The 25,891-nt window shown below is 36.4% G+C and overlaps 2 protein-coding genes across 3 annotated transcripts; one reads left to right on the plus strand and one right to left on the minus strand.

The window, feature by feature from the left end:
• Positions 1 to 1,239: 1,239 nt before the first annotated feature.
• dlec1 (DLEC1 cilia and flagella associated protein) lies at positions 1,240 to 21,467 on the plus strand. Of its 2 annotated transcripts, XM_051881726.1 has the most exons (38): positions 1,240 to 1,521; positions 1,771 to 1,911; positions 3,444 to 3,600; positions 3,961 to 4,071; positions 4,155 to 4,342; positions 4,891 to 5,108; positions 6,953 to 7,034; positions 7,249 to 7,336; positions 7,657 to 7,830; positions 7,998 to 8,134; positions 9,189 to 9,281; positions 9,991 to 10,081; positions 11,333 to 11,495; positions 11,587 to 11,779; positions 12,056 to 12,129; positions 12,234 to 12,390; positions 12,484 to 12,577; positions 12,903 to 13,033; positions 13,168 to 13,326; positions 13,671 to 13,801; positions 13,951 to 14,104; positions 14,608 to 14,718; positions 14,839 to 14,957; positions 15,081 to 15,272; positions 15,771 to 15,829; positions 15,914 to 16,065; positions 16,160 to 16,275; positions 16,352 to 16,422; positions 16,521 to 16,735; positions 16,860 to 17,015; positions 17,578 to 17,697; positions 17,779 to 17,873; positions 17,966 to 18,053; positions 18,168 to 18,383; positions 18,780 to 18,947; positions 19,966 to 20,119; positions 20,271 to 20,382; positions 20,633 to 21,467. In XM_051881726.1, exons 1-38 carry the CDS (start codon positions 1,438 to 1,440, stop codon positions 20,721 to 20,723), a joined length of 5,055 nt encoding a protein of 1,684 aa, XP_051737686.1. In that variant the 5' UTR covers positions 1,240 to 1,437; the 3' UTR covers positions 20,724 to 21,467. The 2 variants fall into 2 exon arrangements, with proteins under 2 accessions (XP_051737686.1, XP_051737688.1); XM_051881728.1 differs by lacking the exon at positions 18,780 to 18,947.
• On the minus strand, positions 21,417 to 25,864 carry acaa1 (acetyl-CoA acyltransferase 1). Its single transcript, XM_051881730.1, has 12 exons — positions 25,570 to 25,864; positions 25,390 to 25,483; positions 25,210 to 25,267; positions 25,042 to 25,121; positions 24,893 to 24,935; positions 23,650 to 23,748; positions 23,482 to 23,562; positions 23,168 to 23,358; positions 22,918 to 23,097; positions 22,706 to 22,761; positions 22,475 to 22,620; positions 21,417 to 21,930 (listed from the first exon to the last, which is right to left on the minus strand). The coding sequence occupies exons 1-12, from the start codon at positions 25,720 to 25,722 to the stop codon at positions 21,855 to 21,857; spliced, it is 1,257 nt and encodes a 418-aa protein (XP_051737690.1). The 5' UTR covers positions 25,723 to 25,864; the 3' UTR covers positions 21,417 to 21,854.
• Between the last annotated feature and the right edge of the window lie 27 nt (positions 25,865 to 25,891).

Below are 25,891 nucleotides of genomic sequence, written 5' to 3' on the forward strand. Positions count from 1 at the left end.
TCATCACAGCACCTGTTAGTGGGTGGGATATATTAGGCAGCAAGTGAACATTTTGTCCTCAAAGTTGATGTGTTAGAAGCAGGAAAAATGGGCAAGCGTAAGGATTTGAGTTTGACAAGGGACAAATTGTGTTGGCTAGATGACTGGGTCAGAACATCTCCAAAACTGCAGCTCTTGTGGGGTGTTCCCAGCCTGCAGTGGTCAGTATCTATCAAAAGTGGTCCAAGGAAGGAACGGTGGTGAACCAGCGACAGGGTCATAGGCGGCCAAGGCTCATTGATGCACGTGGGGAGCGAAGGCTGGCCCGTGTGGTCCGATCCAACAGACGGGCTACTGTAACTCAAATTGCTCAAAAGTTAATGCTGGTTCTGATAGAAAGGTGTCAGAAAAGTGCATCACAGTTTGTTGCGTATGGGGCTGCATAGCCCCAGACCAGTCAGGGCGCCCATGCTGACCCCTGTCCACCGCCGAAAGCGGCAACAGTGAACATCAGAACTGGACCACGGAGCAATGGAAGAAGGTGGCCTGGTCTGATGAATCACATACCTAAGCATTGTTGCAGAACATGTACACCCTTTCATGGAAACGATATTCCCTGGTGGCTGTAGCTTCTTTCAGCAGGATAAGTTTGAGGTGTTGACTTGGCCTCCAAATTCCCCAGATCTCAATCCAATCGAGCATCTGTGGGATGTGCTGAACAAACAAGACTGATGCCTTGACGGGTCAGGGCTATTTTGGCAGCAAAAAGGGGACCAACACAGTATTAGGAAGGTGGTCATAATGTTATGCCTGTATATATATATATATATATATGTGTATACAGAAATCATTCTAATATGTTGATTTGCTGCTGAAGAAAAATGTCTTATTATGATCAATGTTGACTACACTTGTGCTGCTTGATGTTTTTGTTGAAACCGTAATACATTACTTTTCTTTTATTAATAGAAAGTTCAAAAGAACAGCATTTATATTAAATATAAATCTTTTGTAACATTATTCATTTCTGTTAGGCCCACTTTCGATCAATTAAATCCATCCTTGCTGAATAAAACTACTAGTTTCTTCAAAAAATCTTACTGACCTCAAACAGTAGTCTACTAGTAGTCTACATTTTGTGGTTTAAGTGTCCAAATGTTATTGTGGCTGATCTATTTGAGATAAATCGCATTGGATGCTGAGTTTTAGGAGGCGCGCTATGTTACCATGGTGACGTCCTAAACAAACATGGCTGTAAATGTAGTAAAGGGAGCTCCATGGTGTCATAGCGTATTTTTAATTTGTGCATTTCCGTTTTATATTAGACATATTACCGTCTATGGGACGTTTACATAAAATATCACCATAGCTTCCTTCGCTATACGCACCTCACGCGCCCGAGCTTACAGAAATATTTAATTGCGTTTCAGTATTTACACTCCTTTTCACGACAAAATAATGGCCGATGAAACGAAACCAAACGCACTAAAGAGCTCTGAACCCTCCATGAACCGACACAAGCCAGCATCAAAGACAACTCAGGTAAGAGAATGACTTCTGACCACTGCAATTGATTATTATTTTAACAGTTTGACCAGTAAATCTGTCAAACTGGCAAATTGTGTCATCATTTACTCATCCTTATGTTGTTTCATACCTGTATAACTTTATTCCGTGAAACACAAAATTATTTTCAGCCAGGCATTAAATGAAAATAACTTTCAACTGTCACTAAACAAGTCTATAAGATAATTTCATATTTTTTGAGAGTGACTGGTTTTGTGTGTACAGGACATTTCTCATCTACTGGCCAGCATATTCAGTGACCTTTACACCATAGAGGTGATTGGGAAGGACACTGTTTCTAATCTCAGTAAATCACGCAGAGGAGGCAACAACTACCATGAAAAATATGTGGAAGAGCTACAACAGGTGCCCATCACAATCTCTCTAATAAAATGTGGCCTATAAACTATAAAAATTTAGGGTCTGTAGTATTTTTAAAAAAAATGTTTTATAAGTCTCTTATCTTCAACTAGGTTACATTTATTTGATCAAAAATATAATAAAAAAAATAATATAGTAAAAACTATGGTGCAACTTAAGAAAACACATGCAAATAGAAAAAACACCAGTAAATTAAGAAAACATCTTCCTAAGTTTGACAACAATTGTGCTGCAAATACTCACACGCAATCAAATACAGAAACACGCCGCAAATACTCACAATGCAACCAAATATAGAAATGCCCTGCAAATACTCACAATGCACATACGATCAGGATGTTAAAATAAACAAAAAAACTATTTCAGATCAACGACAACACCACTGACGAGTACACATTGAACAATAAGCAGTCAGGTTCGGCCAGGTTTGTCACTTGTTGGGGTCCCCTTGAAACATTTCCATACTATTTGCAGAGCGTTTCTGTATTTGGTTGTGTTGTGAATATTTGCAGCATGTGTTTTCAAACTGATGAAGATGTTTTCTTAATTTGCTGTTTTTTTTTTTTTGTGTGTGTGTTTTCTTCAGTTGCAGCATGTTAACATTATTTGTTAAAATAATGGTTTTCTATTTTAATATATTTTCTAAAATGTAATTGAATTTTCAGCAACCATTACTCCATAGTCTTCAGTGTCACATGATCCTTCAGAAATCATTCTAATATGCTGATTTGGTGCTCAAGAAAAATTTCGTATTATTTTCAATACTGAAAACGGTTGTTCTGCTTAATACAAAGTTCTGTCATGAAACTCTAGATGGCGCAGGCTGATAGGTCTTCAATCTGCTGGCTATCACATCATTCTCTATAGGGCACAGCTGATTGGTTCCTAAATGTGCTCGCTGCTCAACCTTCTAATACTCGGTCAGTATTTGCTGTTGCAGTTGCAGCCCTCCACCTTCCCCAGCTCCACCTGTATAGATCTGCTAGGGGTAATTCATGTATGCTGTATTGTACAGCAGCAGCAGCAGGTCTTACTTGCTCACAGCAGCGTGTCGTGTATGTATTGGCAGTAGCAAGTCCCGTACTTGTTCTGCAGCAGCAGAAGCAGAAGCAGCAATAAATAACAGCAGCAGCAGCATAGCAGATCTATTCCGCCAAGACCAAACATATCAACATTGTCATATCCATTACCATGCCAAACACTCTGAGAGTTGTCATGACAGAAATATTTTTGTAAAAACCATGGTGCATTTTTTCAGGATTCTTTGATTAATAGAAAGTTTAAAAGAACAGCATTTATTTGAAATAGAAATGTTTTGTAACATATTAAATGTTTTTACTGTCCCTTTTGATCAATTTAATGCATTCTTGCTGAATATATATATAATATATGTATATATATATACTGATATATACTGACCCCAAACTTTTAGCTACTCAATTCTTATTTAATTCTTGTTTTCCCCGATTTGTATAATCTAAATTATGATTTTTATTTTATCGCTATGATTTTGCCAGGTGCATTCTGAATACAACAGACGGATTCAGAACGCAGACATGCTGGAGACACACATTATACAGGGCCGTCTGCAAGCTGCTGCAAAAGAGGAGCATGATCACAACAAAATCATGGAAGAAGTGGGTGAGGCCTACCATCAGCTGGGCCTTCCCCCAGGTACATTAAACAACCCATTATTTTTACTATCCACAGTCTGTCGGTCAGTTAGTTAAGGGTGGAATACACTACATGACTTTTAAAACCTGAACAGATTTTAAAACACTAGGCATCATACACTTGTCGACTTTGTAAATGGTTACCGAGAAAAATTGGGAATCATACACTAAACTACTGAGAATCATACACTACCAGACTTTCAAATCGTTCTGAACCTGACATACACTCTATTGTTGAGACTGCAAATTGGGGAAAAAAATCTGAGCAAAAGTTGTGTAGTGTATTCCAGCCCTTAGTAGCATAAGTAGTCTTATGACACGAAAACCCATGTAAACAGAGCAATCCTCTATGTCTCCAAAGTTAAATCAGCTTTCAAGTGGTGTGTGGACAGTGAGCTTCTCAGGAGCAACAACTTGATTTGTCCACTGGATTATACAACAGTCCACACTCCAATTGTTAAAATCCCAAAAGGTAATATTTCACCAACCTATAAAGTGAAAACATAAACAGTCTGATCACGTATCATAATACTGTCATTTTCTCATTTGTTACAGGCAAGTTCACTCCAGGCTTTGCCCAGCCAACTATCTCCTATAATATGCGTATCAGCACCGAACCACAGGATGATGGTTACACTCCTCTCCTCCCACCCGCACATACGGCCCAGAGCCTGCTGGAACAATCAGAGGAGACACTTACGCTCCCTTCCTCTCCAGAGTCCAGCTCCATCAAGGGCACTGAGGTTTTCCTATAAATATTTTTCTGTTTTCGTCATGTCAAAAGGAGTAGAATGACCTTTATATGTTTTGCTACATCATCACCTTCTTTAAAAGACTAGACCCCAAATAACACGACAAACAATGTTAATGCTAATTCACATATACATAGATATAACAAGCTATGCACCTAGACACTACTGTTTTGATTATAACTATTTTGCTTGTAATTTTAATATTACACATTATTTCAAAAACAATTATTTCATGAACAATACTTCTACAGTATTTATTTGTCTTACTTAATGTTAATTTAATGTAACATTTACTTCCAAATTTTTACGATCCAAAGTTCTATCTGTTAACATTAGTTAATGCACTGTGAACTAACATGAACATGAATATTTTATTTTTACAGGTTAATAAATGCTGTAAAAATATATCGTTCATTGTTGTTATTGTTGTTATTGTATTGTTCATTGTAATTCAAGTAAATATCTTAATTATCCTAAAATCCTGATGTTAATTTAAAAAAAGTATTATTATTTGTTTTTCCAATTTTTTAACTCAAAAGCTAGGTGTGGAGCATAAGGCCTCTTGGATGGAGAAGCCCAGTGCTCGGAGTCGGGCAGAAGACAGGGCTTCCCTGCAGCAGCACAAAGACCGACATAAGTTCCTGCGCAACCCTCGCTTCCTGCTTCCAAATGCGCAGCGTGGGGGAAAGTCTCTCATCATGCCAGGGAAGAGGCCGGACAATGTGGGAAAGGGCAGGAAAAAGACTGGCAAAGAGAGGTATGCCTCTGCTTTTGATTTTAATGTGTGTTTTCTTGGGAAGATCATTTTAGTCACATTTTTGACTTTAAGGACCCCCCTCCCCCCACACACACTTACAGATAATATTCTAGAGCTTGGCATGATAGAAAGATGTATATTAATTATGTATATACACAAATATCTCGATTTTTATTTTCATGCTTGTTTTGTCTTATTTTAAATAATTTTAAGTCATCTTGAGAACCACTTTCTTAGAGAGACACTCGATAATGAAATGTTTGATGTATGATTCTTATAATCTTTAATAATGAGTTCTATTAATTTAATTTAATTTAATTTTAAACCTTTTTCCCATCTTCCATTGGTCAACAACAGCTTTGATTCAATACTATCCTATCAAACTGGTTGACTTAATGGCTTATCTTTTTATCCCTGAAAAGCTTGTTCTTTGTTATTCCATTGTTTGCATTTTGGATAGCTTTATTCAACCATTAGTGCCACAATATTTGTGCAGCTTGGGTAGGGGAAATATGATACACATGAGCACTCAAGATACAGATCACACTCTATTGTCTGGCATATATTATAAATGCTGCCTGTATGTTTTGTGATATATTTTTTGATGGCTTATGTAGACATCTGAAAAACACAACATGATATTGCAAACCAGTAATATTAGTAATATTACCAGCCATGCAGCCTTAATAACTTTTTTATTTATCGTCCTTTATTGACCTTATTGTCTCCAAGCACACATCAGCATGCCAGGTGGTGATAATCAGAGAGAGCACTGAAGACTGGATTACAAATGAATCACTCCTCTGTCCGTTTCACTTGTCTGGCCCAAGTGGAGTGTTTCTGGCCATTTAAATGAGGTTTTTCCCTTCACAGCAGCAAAAAGAATCACAAGACTATCAAAATGCCTCAGCTGACTCTTTCAGCATTTTGATTCAATGAGCTCTGTGCAGTTCCTGTTTTCTGCTTCTTGGCAGTCAACAATAGAACAAAAGATCCTGTTTGAATGAGATATTTCATAGCTGAGCAGTTGACAAAAAAGATTTTAAAATATTCATTGTGTTCAAATATTTGACCGTAGTGTATATTTTAGGTTCTGTGACTGGTCACCATTTTTAAACACCTTTTTTGCTTGTTTGTTTTTAAATTACGCTGTGGTGTGACAAAATCATTTCTAAGGGCACAAATGTATTCTGTCAGTTAATATGTAATTTATCCATTAATATGAGAATGTAATATCAGCATACTATGTATAAAAGGATTAAAAATTGTTGCTTACTGCACATAAATTGATGGACGCTTATGGGACAAAGTATTGATAAAGTATTGATTTAATAATCAAGGCATTTCAGTTTAGGATACACAGTAGGATAACTATTCTGTTTATTTAATTGTGTATTAACTTTAAAGGATGGTTCACCCAAAAATGAAAATTATCCCATGAATTACTCTCCCTCAAGCCTTCCTAGGTGTATATGATGTATATCTTCTTTCAGACTAACACAATCGGAGATATATTTAAAAATATCTTGGTTCATCCAAGCTTTATAATGGTAGTGAAAGGGGGGCACGATTTTAAAGCCCAAAAAATGCATCCATCCATCATAAAAATAATCCATACAGCTCCAGGGGGTTAATAAAGGCCTTCTGAAGCGAAGCAATGGGTTTTTATAAGAAAAATATCTATATTTATACCTTTATAAACTAAAATACGTACGCATCGATTTGCGGCAGTAGAAGATAGTCATATACACCTAGGATGGCTTGAGGGTGAGTAAATCATGGGATAATTTTCATTTTTGGGTGAACTATCCCTTTAATGTAAGCTTTCTATCTTTTAATATAAGTCCTGAGGGTCCCGCTCCCATCTTCACTGCAAATCCACCTGTGATCTTCTTCACTGACTACAGAGTAGGACAAGTCTATGAGGTATAAAAGCACCTTATATTTCATTTATTTTGGTCCATTTGAATGAATAATTGTCTTGAATCCACATTATAAACATGTTTTCACTGTATACTGCATGTTTTTTTTACTGTTTACTACATGACTCCTACTGTAAATGCTCTTTAGATTTTCCCTACTGAATGGTTTCCAGTTTGGTATATTTTCAGTTCTTAATAGTGCCTTCTGTTTTCTGTAGACTGCGGTGGAACTCAAAAACATGACTGCGACCAGCCGTCACATTCGAATGATTCCTCCAACCTCCTCACACTTCTCTGTCGGTTTGGGTGAGTCTCAAAAAAGTACCTGCTGACCTCATGAAAGACTCATTTATGTTGGTTTCCATTGAATCGGTTAGGCGTTTTGTAGCAGTGCTAGAGGAAATAGCAAGATTATCTCTGCCTGGTCCGGAATATCACAAGATTCTGACTGAGGAATTTTACAAAAAAAATTACTTTGGTATTTACCCTGCAGCTTCAATTGGCAGAATAGTAAAACAGTGACATCTACTGTTAAAAATGTGAAAAATTACTGCCATACCTAATGTGATTTCAGCTTTTTTGGCATCAAGATAAGAAATATTATAACAAAGCTTTATGTTCAACAGGCAGATTCCCTGGTGAGGGAGGGATTGTCGCTCCTGGAATGAGTTGCCAGTATATGGTGCGTTTTGCTCCAGACTCTCTGGCTGACTATGAGGACGCTCTGGTTGTGGAGACGCAGTTGCCGTATCCTCTCATTATACCGATAGAGGCCCGAAGACCCCCTCCAATACTCACTTGTGAGTCAAAATAAACCTAACTCTTTTAAAATCTAGATCTTAAAGAGAAAGTTCACCCAAAAATGTTTGTTTGGACCCAAATGACTTTCAAAGTATCTTCATCTGTTATTGATCAGTAAAAAAGGATTAAGAATGGAATCATTGCCTCTCCACTTTTCATGTGCCAGTGTCTGCTGTCATAGACTGCGGTTACTGCCTGGCGGGAGGGGTGAAGTTTATGGAGGTGTTATGTCGGAATGAAGGACTGAGTGCTGGAACATTCTGTGTAATGCCTAAGAAACAGTGGCCTGCCTCAAGCCTCAGGGTAAGCAAGCAAATGTTGACATGAAAACTCATTCAGTTCATAGTTTTAATTCCTTTCTTTGACAGTATTATTATTTATAGCTTCCAATAGGTCTCATATTTCTTATTATGGTATATACAGTAGAAAAAGTATTGCAAACCCAGTTTTAGCTGTACATTTTAACTTGAATACAATATTGATCTACATTGTTTTAACTTTTTTTGAGCTCATAATTTTTAATCAAAATGTCATAACTTGATCTTCCTATAAAAAGACAGACTTATCTCTTGTGATGTATGTCGAACTTCTCTAATCATTTAGTCCATTTAAACCCCATCCCGTTCTTACAATCAGGGCTTGACATTAAAGGATTAGATCACTTTCAAATGAAAATTAGCATAAAGCTTTACTCACTCTCAAGCCATCCTAGGTGTATATGACTTTCTTCTTTCTGATGAACACAATCAGAGATATTTTAATAAATATCCTAACCATATTATGGCAGTGAACATGGGTCATGAGTATGAGCTGAAGAAAGTGCTTCCATCCACGTCCATACATCATAAACGTACTCCACACGGCTCCAGGTTTTAATAAAGGCCTTCTGAAGCGAAGCGATGCGTTTATGTAAAAAAAATATCCATATTTAACAAGTTATGAAGTAAAATATCTAGCTTCCACCAGACCGGCTACCTTATTCATTGTACAAAGAAAGTGTTAAACTTTTTCAGTTCAAAAAGCTTACGCTACATCCTACACTTTCCCTATTCAACTTACGGAAAAAGTGTGCCAGTTTACACTTTCTTCGCCATTTTTACAACGTTTTTCCTCGGGGTGCAAAAACATCGATCAGATGGGTCTGCCTCCATCCAATCAAAAACCGATGGATAGGACCAAGACTCTGCCCTACATTTTTTTTCTTTTCCGATAATTTGTTTCACTTGAATGTACATCACAATATGCAATAAAAGACCTGTCTCTGTCTGTTACATTATGACTTTAACCTTGATTGCTTATGATCTGTCTTGGTATATTGTTAAACATCCTGATAAGTAATTTTGATAGTTTGTCTCAGTCTGCAGTGAAGTCTACTTTCGCAGAACAGCCTCCCTTTGCCATCAGTCCTTCTATTTTTGGTCTTCTCCCTGGACAGGCCACTGTCATAGAGGTGAGATGTTACTGACTGAGAAGCACAGATTGTGATGCTGACAGCCAATCAACTCAATCAGCAGCAAAAACCAAGAAAACTTACATCTAACCAGTTTCACACAAATTACCTAAATATCCTCTAGGACAGTGGTTCCCAACCATGTTCCTGGAGGCCCCCCAACACTGCATATTTTGCATGTCTCCTTGATCAAGCACACCTGAATCAGGCCATCAGCTCATTAGCAGAGACAAAGGAAACATGGAAAATGTGCAATGTTGGGGGGCCTCCAGGAATGTGGTTGGGAACCACTGCTCTAGGAGATTCCACATTATCATATATTCATTTAGTATTCCTCTTAAAATATATGAAATTTTCTCTATTTTGGTTTGATTGATAGCCTCATACATTTATGAGATAGTATAGCCCACCTGTTCCCTCATTGTAACTTTTTTAGTGACTGTAATTATTAATTTATAATAATATTGCTTGTGGTTGGCTGAACAGATTTTTAAAAGGTTTTTAAATGATTTTGGTTTTCTGCAGATTTGTAGAAAGAATTTCTAAACACTTTTATTTTAAAATGCAGCTTTTGTTATGCATCATGCCATCACCTAAGAAACTTCAAAGAAAGACACATTCTGAAAGGCTATGAATATGCTTATGCTTTATGCAATGATTCATAAAGACTGATGTTGCTCAAAATGTTTGGATTTGTGTCATTGTTTAGGTTGTGTTTTTCCCCACAACGGCTGAGATCATTTCTCAGGACTTCTCCATTGTCTGTGACAACTGTCAAGTGAAGGACATTACCCTCCAAGGTAAGGAGTCAATTCAACCAAACTTAAATATGTAAATACGTTAGTAACTTCTTTCTGAGATTTGAGGCCATGTCTACATTTGACAATGGTGTTTTCATTTCAAAACTCTCTGCTTCCACACTAGCATTTTCAAGCCTTTTCCAAAAGTTTCTCGTTTATACTGAAATGCTTAAATCATCCTACTGCGCATGCATTAAACGTAATAAAAGCTCATTGAGATGATACCAACATAATAAAATTCTCAAGCTATTCTTCTGGCACAATCATTTTATTAGCAAAATATCCCACCACTTTCTGGTGTGCCCTGGTCGCACTCAAAATCGCTATTCCATGTACACTCTTAAATATAGGTTCTTTATTGGCATCTTTTATTGGCTCCATGAAGGATTTTTAACATCCATGGAACCTTTCCCTTCTAAAAATGGTTCTTTATACTGGGAAAAGGGTTATTTAGATTATTCAAAAGTTCTTTACACTAAGAAAAAAATGGTTTCACTGAAAGTTGGTTTCACTTCTTTCACTGAAACGTTCTTTGCAGAACCAAAAATGGCATCACTTCGAAAACCCCCTTTTGGAACCTATCATTTTTAAGAGTGTATGGTCTAAAATGCAATTGCCCTCATGTTTTGCCCTCATCACTGAGTGAATTCTCTGCAGGTATCTTTGCAGGACTGTAATATGAAGACTGTACAAAGTAACATTTATTTTTAACAACACTATAAAAATTAATAGCAAGCACAACAATGCCAGTATAACCATAGATATCTATGGGTACGATATGTGTCACATGACTAAACATGTGTCATCGTTTTCAAATACCTTTGTTTTCACAATCCACGCTACAGGGCAAAAACTGCATTTTCAAATTTATCCACTTGGGAGAGCATCTTCAAAAAGCTCTGTTTTCGCAAGACAAAAACTTTGGTAACACTTTAGTATAGGGAACACATATAAACTATTAACTACGAATTTTCCCTCAATAAACTCCTAATTTCCTGCTTATTAATAGTTAGTAAGGTAGCTGTTAAGTTTAGGTATTGGGTAGGATTAAGAATGTAGAATAAGGTCATGCAGAATAAGGCATTAATATGTGCTTAATAAGTACTAATAAATAGCCAATATTCTAGTTATATGCATGCTAATAAGCAACTAGTTAAAAGACCCTAAAATAAAGTGTTACCATGTAGACATAGGCTAACACAAAACCCTCCAAAAATATATATGTGTACATGTTTCAATAAATTTTCTCAGGCACAGGTCAGCTGGTCACTGTGGAGCTGGTTTCAGTATCAGGCGGAGAGGATCAGCCTGAATTTGGGGAGTTGTGTGATATCACAGCTGACCACTTGGTCAGATTCAACCCAACCAATCCACATTCCACCTTGCAGAAGAAGGTGGTCGTAAAAAACAACGCGTGAGCTCCCTGCACACATCTGAACACAGAATAGTATGTACAGTAGATACTTAATGGTATGTTTATAAATCATTATTTTGCTTCTCTGTAGACACTTGGAGCTCCCATACCACTGGCAGATCATGAAGCCCAACCTTCAATGTTTGTTGCCTGGAGAGGCTCCAAATCCTTTCAGCATTCAGCATCATCTTGATACAGACAGTGTGTTCAGCATCAGTCCAGTTATGGGCATCCTGACCCCTGCACAGGAACATGAGTTCCTGCTTACATACTGTCCCAAGGATGTACGTATGTGCACTCACACATATAAACACATTTAGGGCTGGTTCACACAGAATGCGTTTTTGCTGTTAAAAATGCAAGAGCAGGTCAGTGGAACATTTTTTAAAAGTTCTTCTTTTAACTTGAGCACCGCGTTTTTAGACAAACATCTAGTGTGTGTTTACGTTGAAAAATAATGGAAAAGTAGTGCAGTGGAATGGAAAATACACATTCTGTATGAATGGCCTCTTATACACATCTGTACATTCCTCTGAACACTTATTTTCTCTCTGTCTCAGCTGAAAGAGTACCACAGTGTCTGCCACTTGGTGATCATGGATGTTCCTAATCCACCCAGAATCAGTGATGATGGGTGAAATGAACTGATATTTGAATTTAAAATTAATTTAAGACAAATGTAAAATTTTTCAATCAATACGCACATACCATGTAAACCTTCTATTTGCTGATTTGCAGGATGTGTTTCGACACAGCTCTTCAAGTAAATGATGTGACCATTTTAGAGGTTGAAGTGAAAGGTTCTGCTGAGCCGTATAAGATCCTTCTTGAGCCATATGCTGTTTTAATACCAGGGGAGACCTACATACACAACACAATCCGCAGGACATTCAAGGTAACGCTGAGTCTAGAGGTCAAAATGACTCCTTCTTTCTTAATTTTCTAATTTATGACATGCTTTTATGTTTTGTCTCTGTGTGCGCTTTAGATGTGGAATCACAGCAAATCGGTCATTCACTTTGAATGGGAGCGTATTGTTGACTGTCACGTCTTTGAAGTGGAGCCCTCAACAGGAGAAATAGGTCAGAGCATTGCAGTGTGTCAGTAAATTAATGTATGAACAAACAGATATACACTACCATTTAAAAGTTTGGGGTCTGTAAGATACATATATATATATATATATATATATATATATATTTTTTTTTTTTTTTTTTGAAGGAAATTGATTATTAAGCAAGGATCAGAAGTGATAATAAAGACTTGTTTCTTGAGCACCAAATCAGCATATTAGAATGATTTCTGAACGATCACGTGACACTAAAGATGTCTGCCGAAATGAATAAATAAATAAATGAATTCTAACATGACATACAGTAATATACTGAACCTGTTGCTTGCTTACAGAAATAAATGAGTGTTTTGACATGGAGCTGGTTCTGACCGGAAGGAATCCTGGTCATTTTACCTCCACCCTGCAGTGTCACATTCAGCACCATCCTAAAACTATTGGACTGGCCATTGAGGTCACATTTAAGGTCAGAGGTGTTTGAATCCCTTTCCTACTGATATATACTCAGTACGCTGTGTGAAGGCCACCACAAATGCTCTTCTTAGGAAATTATGTCGTACAATTTAATTCATATGCAGTATGTTTAATATGGCATCTCAGGGTCCGCATTGCTCAGTGAATGTGCCCAGTCTGGATTTTGGTTTGCTGGAAATGGGAAATGAGAGCACCTCTACCATCCATATCACCAACAACAGCCTGATAGATGCCCCCTGGAGCCTAGAAGAACTGTCCCACACCCAGCCGCCCATCAAGGGACTGGTACAACACCCTATTTACACCTCTTAGAAGTCAAGTCTAGGGTTTTAACAAAGCCAAATAATGATGATAATAATAAATAAACTTATATATAAAATATAATAAAATATAATATATATTAAAATATTTTCATATATAATATGATTTTATAATATTGTAATTATATAATATTATTTTGTAAGATAAATATAAAAAGGTATTTATATATATATATATATATATATATATACTTAAATATAAAAAACATAAATTTATAATTTTATAAAAAACAATATCAAGGTTTTTATTTGGTTTGCATGCTATATAACAAAAGGTTTTTGTATCTCTTTTTCTGCATGTGTGATTAGGTGTATATTAATCCACATAAAGGTGTGCTCCCTCCGCTGGCGTCCTGCAGTGTGGATGTGGTCTTCAGAGCCCTGTACTGTCTTTGTTTTGAGTCAGTCCTACTGCTTTCTGTGCTCAATGGCACTGGATGGTGAGGAAATGAGTCACATCATTTGTTGTATTGTGCAGATGTCAGTAAGAACTAGAAGAAGAGAAAACTACTTAAATGTTACCCAATGAAAAAGTGTTATTATTACTCTTTTGTCACATATTTGAATGTGCATTTGTGTTTGTCTTCAGTCACCTCTCTATACGGGCAGTCGTCCAGTCTCCTCAGGTGTGCTTGCTGAGCTGCGAGCTGGTGTTTGCTGATCTGTATGTAGGTGTTCCACAGACAGGCAGCGTTACCCTGTTTAACCAAACACTACTGCCAGCCCACTTCAACTGGAAAAAGGTGAGGAAGTGGCAGTTTATGTAATGTGTTTATCTCAAGATGTTTTTATCTTGTTTAAAATTACCAAGCCAGTGTTATTAGTTTGGAAAGAACATGATAAAATGAACTATAATGTGGTCATACTTACTGAAAATTAAGTGATCTGTCATTTTTTCTTCATTACACACATTTTACACATAAAACCATCAATAAATCTTTAGAAAAATACATTTAAAGATCATATAAAGTCACATGAGATGAAGACTCGTATCTGTAGTTTAATAAAACCAAGGTGGCAGACATGTTGAGATCACATGACTAGACACTTTTGCTCACGGAATAAACAAATCATGTCTGTAAAAAAAATCATGTTATACAAATTTATTTTTAATTCACTAGGTCCAATCTTGGAATGTCTGTCAACCAAAAATTCAACAAGTATAATGTTGTGATATTGTACAGGTTGGACCAAATAATATAAATCTCAGGTCTTTTTTAGTCATTCTCAGTGTTTTCCCTCTCAGCTCCAAGGTGCACAAGCTCATCTCTGCTCTGCAAACTTCAGCCCCTCTGCAGGCACTTTGGAGCCCAATGCCAAAACAGAAGTCACTGTATCATTCACCACCCACACTGTTGTACGTACTGCTACTGTAATACTCTAACACCCACAGCTTGTAAACTAAACATTTGATGAAATTCAGCCTCCAGTACAACATATTGTTCCTCACATTATTGTGTTTTTTTAATGTTTTTAGGAGGAATTGACTGAAGTGGCTGCGGTTTGTGAAGTAAAAGGAATGGAGAGTCCATTATTACTGGGCTTTTCTTCTAAAGCCAAACCTCTCAGAGTGTCCTACTCACTGCCTTCTGACTGGTAAAGCCACATTTACCTCATATTCACATTTCTTTGGTTAGTCATTTTATTTTATTATTTTTTAAAAAAAGAAATCAAAGCATTGCTTCAACCTCATTGTGTTCTTTGCTGCTACTTAATTAGTATTACTTCAAGTGATGACAATCACCAACCAATCATACTGGACTTCACTGAGCATGAGCCAATCATCATTGGCAAATCAGTCCAACGGCAGTTGCTGATAAATAACCACACTGCTATACCTGCTCCGTTCACTGTCGAGGCAGAGTACTTTACTGGATACTGTCCTTCACAATCGGATGAAAACTCTGAAAGGTACAGTGCATAGCTTGATTCTGCTTAATTGTTTTTGTATATTAATAAATTAAAATATATTTTTGAAAGAAGTCCTTTATGTTCACCAAGGCTGCATTTATTGTAATATTGTGAAATAATAGTATTTTTTTTAAATGTTTTTAAATATATTTTAAAATGTAATTTGCTCCTGTGTTGACAAAGCTGAATTTTCAGCATCATTACTTCAGTCTTCAGTGTCACATGATCCTTCAGAAATCATTCTAATATGCTGATTTGGTGCTCAGGAAACATTTCTTATTACTATCAATATAAAAAACAGTTGTGCTGCTTAATATTTTTGTAAAAACCACATTTTTTTCTGTAATGAATAGGAAGTTCAAAAGAACAACATTTATTTGAAATAGAAATTGTAACATTTCAAACGTTGTATAACATATATAACTTTTAATGATTTATCAATTAAGTTTAAATCATATATGAGAGTAATTATTTTTATTATTTGGCCTTTTCTTTCAGGAGCAGTGCACCTCTCCACTCCGTCCAGGCCAAAAAAATACAGCAGAAAGCATATGATGGTCAGTGCAACCTAATCCTTTCTGTTCTTCAGTATCAGAAAAAGTGAAACACCAAAGTCAAAATTGCATTTTCTTTGCTCTCAGAATTTGTGAACTGTCTGCTTTCCCATGGAAGAGGTGCAGCGTTCTTTGTTAAACCAAACAGGGGAATGCTCGGCCCATTTGAGAGTCAAACTATCAATATCACTGCTTTCACCAATATGTGGGGAGATTATCAGGACAATCTTATATGCAAGGTTTGTATTTCACAAAACAATCAAGTATTTTGCCTTTCTCAAATCAAACAGGTGAGTTACAATTAATTCTTGTGAATTTATGACATTTTCTTAGGTTGGAGATCTAGATCCAACTCCCATTCCTATCCAAATGTCTGTGAGAGGCTGCCCTATTTACTTTCAGATGATTGGACCACAGCCTGACAATCAGAACCAGGGTCCAATTATACGGTCAGTGTTCTTACAGGATACTTTAGATGTTGCAGTTTACATGCAAAGATTATTCCTTGATATTTATGATTAACAGATTTGGAAGCCATGTTTCTGGAGGAGACACTGTGTCACGCTCTTTACGGCTCATTAACACCAGTCCATTTGGTGAGTTGTTCATCACATCAAGTTTACAAATGCTTCTCATTCTCATGTATAATTGTTAACTTTTATTTCAAAACTGCCTATTTTCTGAAACCTCTCAGATATCCGTTTGGATTGGGTGACCTACAACTTGGAGGTTGGTGATAGTAAGTTGATAGATCTCTTGGTTGCATGTGGTGAGCCCTTTCCTCTGAAGGATGCAGATGGGAATGAGGTTGTTGGAGGGCTGGACTCATCCGTCATGTTCCCGCCCACATGGGATGACAACAACACCCCCAGCAGAGAAGGAACAAGCTCGACATTCATGACCAAATCTGTGAGTCTAGTCTTAGTTTTCATGGCAACATCCCAAAACAGATTGTTCTGGGGCAGCTTCACTACACAAACCAAAAAGTGCATTTTCAATTCACTTATTGAAACATTTTTCTTCTGTTTTATAGGATGATTTTGGAGAGAGTGAGGAAGAATGTGATGGAGAGGAAGGCAGTGGGGCTTCTGTGTCTCTGTCTCCAGTGAAGAAGCTGTTCTCTGTGTTTCTGAAGCCTCATGAAGGGAATGTCTCTGACTACCCATACTGCATCACTCCACAGCAAACTGTAGGTTATGGGGATCAGCACTGTCCATTAGAATGTGTTTTATTTACATATCTGAATGTAGAACATTAATAACTAGAAGCTAAAGTTTGTGAACAAACTTTAATGTTGGCTTGAGAAAGCCTGAATGGGCAGCCTGAGTCAAAAGAGCCAACACACATGTCTGTTCGGTGTTCTGGAGCTGGACCTGCCACAAAAATAAATAAATAAATAAATACATTTAAAAATTTTCTTGTATTTAGTGCTGTAACAAACCATTTATTTATTTATTTTTTTAAATTTCATCTATTATTGTCTGATTAGTCAATTATAGTGCCTTACCAGTATAAGCTTAGTTAACCTACTACTAAATAATAACTGTAATTTTGTTGTTAATCCTTAAATGTTTTATTTAAACATTTTTTCATAAGATTTACAAATAAAAAAATCCCAACATGAAACAATAATGTGCCAATAATTAAAAGGGCATTTATCAGTAATATATCAGTAATACAAATATGTATGCTGCTTTCACAGTCACTGTTACATTATATTTTACGTACATTTAATATATACTTTAATACAGGTAGTTCCAGCAGGGGGCAGTAGCACCATTCACGTGTCTTTCACTCCTCTGATCCTGTCATGTTTAGCCAGTCAAAGATGTTTGGGTTATGCTTTGGGTTTCATGACTCTGGACTCTAAGGTATGTGAGTGTGTGAAATGAAATCCATACGTTTTACACTACTGATAATATCATACAGTACCCATGTTATTCATCTTGTAGCTTGCGTCACTGACTCCAGGCAAAGTAGAGAGAGCCCAGGGCTATGAACTAGAACCTCTGAGGCTGGACATGCAGGCTAATATAAAACCTGCCATGTGAGTAACAGATGTGTTTAATACACATATATTTAATTCATATACTGTACATGATAGAACAGAACACTAGTAACCACTGTGTGTGTGTGTAGTTTGTCAGTGCAGATGGCAGAGGATTCAGAGGTACTGGAATTCACTGCAGCTGCCAGTGATACACTAGAGGGAACATCTCACACACAGGTGCAGTTAATAATATGTATCCATATGAAAGATAAGCAAGTTAATTATGACAATGCCTGTTGGTGGTGTGAGGGTTTAGCTAGACATTTTTGTCTTTCCATTTTTTAAGCGTAGAAGGAATCCATGATCACTCGGACGTTCCAGCTGAAGAACAATACCGATATGGCCTTGAGTTTCAGACTGAGTACACCCCCCCCATTCTCAGTGCTGCGGCCCCGACAGACCCGTAAACTGATCAGCAGCTCACCCTCTCACAGACACACACAAGGACTCTCTGGGTCAGGAGACGGGCAAACATCACTTCTGTTACAGTCTAAACACATCATGCAGGTCTATGCAAACATACATATTTGAATATATTTGCTTATTGTATAGTAGGTACTATGTTTGGATTTAAACTTTGCAACTGTGATCTATAGTGTCAGTTGCGTCGCTTCACCGCCATTCAAAACTACTCTCTTGTTTCCTCATGGGATTGTAAATTGTCCATCGATGCGCATTTCAGAATCTTAGCGGAAGTAGTGGGTAATCTAGGTACTTTTCGCCTACTGTTTTTCAAATACTTCTGTTGGCATACTGTTTTTCGCCTACTATATAGTCAGGAAGTATAAGATTTGGAAGCACCGATTGTGTTCCTGCTCATTTAGCACCATATTTACAGGTGCTAAATCCCTCAACATTTGTCAGTCTGATCCAGTAATAATCAATGATCTTTTTAATTTGCAGGTTAAGGTGGCTTTCCATAATTCAGCTTCGCTTCTGACCTGTCTGAATGAACCATGTGAGGAATCAGATGCTCAGCTCTCTGCTACCCTTCTGTGCAGTGATGTTGGAGAAAGAACACTACAGTTTCAGCAAAGTTTGACCATTCAGTACAGCAATAACAGCGTACAGGTCTCTACACAGGCTTAATTTGCTTTCTTTAAATATTTAAAATGATCCAATCTCAGAAAAATTGCACTTTGGGAGGTGCACAAAGCTGGTATTAATGACAGAGCTGACATTATTCAAAGTTATCGCACCCGAAGATGGGTAATAATATCCCCATCTCATCCCCATCTTGTGGGAGTCATATTGTCCTGGAACAACAGCCTCATTCAAGCCAGTATTTACAGAGAAGTAATTGTCAAATTTGGACTTTGTTTTGGACATTTTTAAATGATAATAAATAAATAATATGAATGAATATAAATTAATAAAAATGTTATCAATTAAATATTATTATATTTAAATTTAAATCAATTTAATTTTTTCCCTCTAATTGTCCCCCAGACCTCAGTTTGAAAACTGCTGATAATCTACACTACCGTTAGAAAGTTTGGGGTCTGTAAGATTTTTTAAAAAGAAATGTATACTTTTATTCAGCAAGGATACATTAAATTGATCAAAAGTGACAGTAAATATATTTGTAATATCACAGAAGATTTCTATTTTAAATAAATGCTGTTCTTTTGAACTTTATATTCATCAAAGAATCCTGAAAAAAGGTCCACAAAAATATTAAGCAGCACAAATGTTTTCAATATTGATAATAATAAAAAATGTTCTTGAGCAGCAGATTAGCATATTAGACTGAGTTCTGAAGGATCATGTGACACTGAAGACTGGAGTAATGATGCTGAAAATTCAGCTTTGCATCACAGGAATAAATTATATTTTTACATAGATTCAAAAAAAAAAAAAAAATACACAATATTACTGATTTTACTGTATTTTTGGTCAAATAAATGCAGCCTTGGTGAGAATAAGAGACTTTTTTTGTTAAATCATTAAAAAAAAAATCCTACCGACCCCAAACTTTTAATGAGATTGTACCAAGATAGTTATAAATTAGCAGCAAGGTTTCTTTAATGTCAGATTCATCTACAAGTAAACATGTTGTAAATACTGTTGTCTGTTTGCACTGTTTCAGACAGTGTCCCTTCGTGCTCATCTGGCATTACCAACACTGCACCTGTCTAGTGCCACTGTGGATTTTGGCACCTGCTATGTTGGACAAACAACTGTCAAAGAGGTCTACCTCTACAACAGAGGTGGCTCCTGTAGCTACTGGACCGCAATTAAAGGTAAAATGATTTGGCACTGAAGTGGAATGACCATGTTCAGTAGTTGCATTAGCATTGACAAACCTGCAGTAATAACAGATTGCACCTTTAAACCAGTCTTTTATCATGTGATCGTTACAATCATCTACTTGAGCTCATGTTTTGTGTCTAGATGCTGAAGGTGATAATGAAGTGTTCAGGGTGAGTCCAGACTCTGGTGTGTTGAAACCTCTTGGGAATCCACCTTCCTGTAAACAGCAGTTGCAGATCAGCTTTACTGCAAGGTATAGTCTACCTTACCCGATACTCGCAACCAATCATGTTGTAAAAAAATACTTAATTCAAGAAATGAATAATGTATTTATATAACTGCAGTGGATGAAGTAATACCTCAGGTTTAGGTTGAGTTTGAAGTTCAAAGTTCAGGAATACTCTACTATTTAACTGTATTTGTCTAATCAGATGCAGGCCAGTGAAATAATAAACATAATGTAGTCTTTCTTAAACTTTATACTAACAGTATTTTCCTCATAGTGAGCAGAAAGAGTTCCGGACAATCATCACAGTGCAGGGGGTTCTTGGAGAGACACCACTTGTTCTTAAAGTTATTGGAAGTGGATCATGATGAGAGTTTTGAACTGAAAAATATCTCTTTCTGTAGAGACATTCAAGTTTGATTAGACACTGATCTCAGTATACTTAAAATGTTGCATTTGTGAAATATTTATTCTTTTAATTATAAAAAAGCAAGTTATAACAAGCAAATTTCAGATGGCCTAGTGTATGTTTGTGAATCAAGGATCAAAGGTCAAGTTGTAGTTAAACAGTGATTTTACACATATTTTACTGTTCAAAAGTTTGGGGTCAGCAAGATTTTAGTCTCTTATTCTGACCAACACTGCATTTATTTGATCAAAAATATAGTAAGAACAGTAATATTATGAAATATTATTACAATTCAAAATAACTATTTTTTAATTTAATATTTTTTTAAAATGTAATTAATTCCTGTGATGGCAAATCTGAATTTTTTGCATCATTACTGCAGTCTTCAGTGTCACATGATCCTTCAGAAATCATTCTAATATGCTGATTTGCTGCTCAAGAAACATTTTGTACTATTATCAATGTTGAAAACAGTTGTGCTGCTTCATATTTTTGTGGAAACCATGATAATTTCCAGTATTCTTTCATGAATACTGTAGGAAGTCCAAAAGAACAGCATTTACTTGAAATAGCCATTATAAATGTCTTTACTGTCACTTTTATTCATACTTACCCCAAAATTAAATAGTAGTGTGCCCAGCTTTTGAAACACTTTTATACATAACAAATCAATTTTATTCAAATAAATGAGATGCATTACAAATCTTTATGAATTACACTGGTCCTCAACACAGATTATTAAAACACAAATTTCTCTATAATTCTGAGTTCTTCTGCAGTATCCATGTCAGAAGAAAAGACCATCAGATTAATGTCACAAATCAAGAAATAAAAGTTGTTATTCTGATAGCTCTTACAGATACAGGCATGTCTATTTCCACATCTGTTATCACAGTTGAAATGCAAGGCACTTTAAAGAGAGATCTGAATGTTATCATTAACATTCTCAAAAGTAAGGCAAACACCCACTGTGCGCTCTCTGCTTGTGTTCTACAGTTCTAGCAGCTTGATTAAAAATAATTTGTGACTGTTAGTTTCTCTGCACATTATCAGGAGATTTGCATCTTGGGATTTTGCACTAGAGCTTGCATCACGGTCCAGGGTACTCGAAAACTGCAGCTGCTCCCATTCCAGTCCCAATGCACATGGACACCACACCATACCCTCTACAACAAAAAAAACAACAACATTATAAATGGGAAAAGGGATTGTAATCTTTTTTTATTGCAATTGTGTATTACTGTATTAGAGCCGTATGATTCCACGATGTGGAAAATGTGGACGGAATCACAAATATAGTCATAAAAATGGAATTTACTGTATAACGGGATTCAGAAGAATTAAAACGGAAGACATGGAATACATCATTCTCTATAGGGCACAGCTGAATGTTTCCTGCTGTATTGGTAGCCAATGAGCTTGCTGCTCAACATTCAAATTCTTGCCTATTGTTTGCTGTAGCAGTTTGCAGCATGCTTTCAGAAACCCTCCACCTTTCCCAGCTCCACCTGTATAGTTCTGCTATGGGCACCCCCATTCATGTATGCTTGTAAAGCAGCAGCATAGCAGGTGTATTTCACCAAAACCAAACACATTAACATTGTCATACTCTTTACCATGCCAAATTCTTCATGACAGAAATGTAATTTGGGAAAAAAATAAAACAGAAAACATAGCACCCCTACTGTATGATGTTTTATGTCCATTTACCTCTTGCGCCTACGTTTGAGCTCATTGAGCAAAGTCACGACCTGTCGAGCACCAGTGCAGCCCAGTGGATGACCCAGAGCAATGGCCCCTCCATTAGGATTCACTTTCTCTAAAGGAATGCCCAGCTTTTCCACACAATACACAGCCTAGAATAATTGTGAAAGTTGCTGATATTAATAAAAGGAAAATACTTGAAAACCTGGGGGTAATCAAAGAAAATGTATCAGTCACCTGACTGGCAAATGCTTCATTGATCTCAAACACATCAATATCATCCACAGTTAGCCCTGCACAAGCAAATGCAATAACACGGCTCATTTACAACCATTATTTTGGAATAATGAAAATGGAAAATCTATTCCAGTACATTTTACAAGCATGATTACTACTGGTATATAAATGGCTCAAATGAGCGTAGAGGAACAGAGCAGCTGTACGCTCACCAGCCTGGTTGAGGGCTTCTGGTATAGCATAAGCTGGGCCAATGCCCATTACGTCCGGTGGAACACCCACCACAGCGCTCGCCCTCAGCACCCCAAAAACAGGAAGTCCCATTTTCTCCACCGTAGATCTCCGCCCAATGAGCACTGCCGCAGCGCCATCACTCACCTGACTGGCATTTCCTGCAATGGGAATGAAAGAACTAAGTTATGGAATTTAACGTCCAATTTAAAAAAAATTCAGTATGCACACCAGCTGTGGTGCTGCCGGTTTCCTTGAATGCTGGTCGCAGTTTGGCAAGGCCTTCTAAGGTAGTCCCAGGCCGGATCCCATCATCCTTTGTGACAGTAATGGTGCGCTCGGTGCCATTTTCCTCCACAAATTTAGTAGTGACTGGTGTGATCTCTTGATCAAATAAGCCCTTTTTCTGCGCCATGGCTGCCCTAGTGTTATAGAAGTCCACAAACAATTGGTACTTTAATAGAGTTGCTTTGAGTGCATTTTTTTTGCAAAATACTAACAACTAGCATCTATAAACTATTCATAAATGTCATGGAAGCACCTACTTTTGTTGGGAACCGAGAGCAAAGCTGTCCTGCTTTTCCCTAGTGATGCCATATCTCTCAGCAACATTCTCTGAGGTTATTCTGAAAGGAAACATACAGAAAACTGAGAAAATAATGTTTATTTTAATGTAAGGATTGAAACACATTATAAAAGAATAACATCTATACCCCATGGGAATGATGCAGTCTTTGGCTTTTTCATTGTCCATCAGTCGGGGGCTGATGTCTCCTGGGTTCCCCGGCGAACGAAGAGACATGCTCTCCACACTGCCATGAGAGAACAAAGAGAAAGAGATGAGCTATAAGATTTAGATTCAAGTAGCTTTATTGGCATGGTCAAAAGCTTTATATTGTCAAAGCATTGGTAACAATAAATTACAGACATAAACTACCAGTCAAAAGTTTGGAATAATTAGGTTTTTTAATGTTTGTGAAAGAAGTCTCTTACGTATACTCAACAAGGCAGCATTTATTTGATCAAAAATGCAATAAAAATAGTAATATTGTGAAATATTAATACAATTTAAAAGAACTGTTTTCTATTTTAATATATTTTAAAATGTTATTTATTCCTGTTATGGCAAAGCTGAATTTTCAGCATCATTACTCCAGTCTTCAGTGTCACATGATCCTTCATAAATCATTCTAATATGCTGAACTGCTGCTCAAAAAACATTTCTTATTATTATAAATCGTGAAAACAGTTTTTTGTGATACACTACCAATCAAAAGTTTGGGGATAAGATAAAAAAAAAAAACTAATTAATTAAATTAAAAAGTTAATTAAAAAGTAATTAATACTTTTATTCGGCAATGATGCATTAAATTGATTAAAAGTGATAGTAAAGGCATTTAAAATAATACAAAAGATTTTTATTTAAATGTGCCACAATTTCCACAAAAATATTAAGCAGCAAATACTGTTTTCAACATTGATAATTATAAATATATAAAAATATGTAAACATGTTAATAATAATTGAGCACCAATAATAATTGAATAATAATTAACAATAATTGAGCAGCAAATCAGCATTTCAGAATGATTTCCGTAGGCTCACGTGACACTGAAGACTGAAGTAATGATGCAAATAGAAAACAGTTATTTTAAAATATAATAAGATTTCACAATATTATTATTTTTACTGTATTTTAAAATTAAATAAATGCAGCCTTAGTGAGCATAAGAGACTTCTTTTCCAAAAAAAATAAGCAATTATTTCAAACTTTTGACTGGTAGTATACTGTACAAATTTACACACAATTAAAAAAATAATGATAACAATAAACAAATGTAAAAAATAATAAGGAATAAGCAAAAACAGAACACATTGATTTGTTTTATTATCGTACACAATGATTAATACTATAGTATATACTAAAATCAACAATAACAAATGTGGCATACTAACCCACAGGCAAGTCCCAGGTCATACGAACCTCCTCTGATTCCACCTTAAAATGCAGAAAAAAAAAGAAAAAAAAACTTGTTTTAACTGTAATCTTGTATTTACACTGCAGCCCAAATCATGCCATTTTAATACTTAAATCTAATTCTTACCTGCAACATTAAAAAGTGCTTGTAGTCCAGAAGAGCACTGCCTGTTTACAGTGTAGACAGGTACAGACTCAGGAAAGCCGCTGAAAGGTGAATAAAGTCTTGTATTTTACAGCCAACTCATATGTTTAGGAATATCTCTATTTATAATGAATTCATTGCTCATTTCACCTAAGAAAATGTGCGATTCGAGCCATAAGTGCACCTGCACCAGGTTGTAGCACATTACCTGAAAAACAGCAGTATATGTACATGAATATAAGTTACTCTTCATATATGATTGTGATTCATATTTTTGTGTTATAGTGTATGTTATAATGTTTTGCTCAGACTGGCTGTCATCTGACTTACCAACACAAACATCCCCTAGTAAAGAGGGTTGCAGTCCCACATCCTTAACAACTGCACTCATCACAGCACTGAGCAGCTCATCTGGGGTAGTGTCCTAAAATATATAAATATTATACATATAGACAGACTTTAATAGTAGTGAATGTCAGTGTCAAGCAGTCATATTGATCGATATCCCACCTTAAAAGATCCTCTCTTTGCTCGGCCGATGGCTGTTCGTAGCCCATGAACCACAACGATATCATTTGGATCAGCAACTGATGCGCTGCACTGCCTCATTCCCACACGTTTATTTGACGACAAATGTCCCGACAAAACCTGCACTCTGTGCATATTTAATGACGTAAATGTGGACACGAAAAAAAAATAAAAGAATAACCGTTTATTGAGACAAACACAGATGGTTAACAGTCACTGATGTATGAACTACGCTCTACATTTCTCATGAAGTTTCCTGGTGAACTTTGCTTCTCTGGTCACACTGGTTATCATTGGCTAGTGC

Source organism: Ctenopharyngodon idella, chromosome 23 (genome assembly GCF_019924925.1).
Source record: "Ctenopharyngodon idella isolate HZGC_01 chromosome 23, HZGC01, whole genome shotgun sequence".
Classification (NCBI taxonomy): domain Eukaryota; kingdom Metazoa; phylum Chordata; class Actinopteri; order Cypriniformes; family Xenocyprididae; genus Ctenopharyngodon; species Ctenopharyngodon idella.

Excerpts from the sequence above, each read along its gene's own strand:
- dlec1 (XM_051881726.1), top strand. The coding sequence starts at position 1,438 with ATGGCCGATGAAACGAAACCAAACGCACTAAAGAGCTCTGAACCCTCC. Across the intron at positions 17,874-17,965 it reads GCTAATATAAAACCTGCCAT|TTTGTCAGTGCAGATGGCAG; the intron begins GTGAGTAACAGA and ends GTGTGTGTGTAG. Across the intron at positions 20,383-20,632 it reads CAGATCAGCTTTACTGCAAG|TGAGCAGAAAGAGTTCCGGA; the intron begins GTATAGTCTACC and ends TTTTCCTCATAG.
- acaa1 (XM_051881730.1), bottom strand. The coding sequence starts at position 25,722 with ATGCACAGAGTGCAGGTTTTGTCGGGACATTTGTCGTCAAATAAACGT. Across the intron at positions 23,359-23,481 it reads GCTCTCGGTTCCCAACAAAA|GGCAGCCATGGCGCAGAAAA; the intron begins GTAGGTGCTTCC and ends CTATAACACTAG. Across the intron at positions 23,098-23,167 it reads AACCGGCAGCACCACAGCTG|GAAATGCCAGTCAGGTGAGT; the intron begins GTGTGCATACTG and ends TTCCCATTGCAG.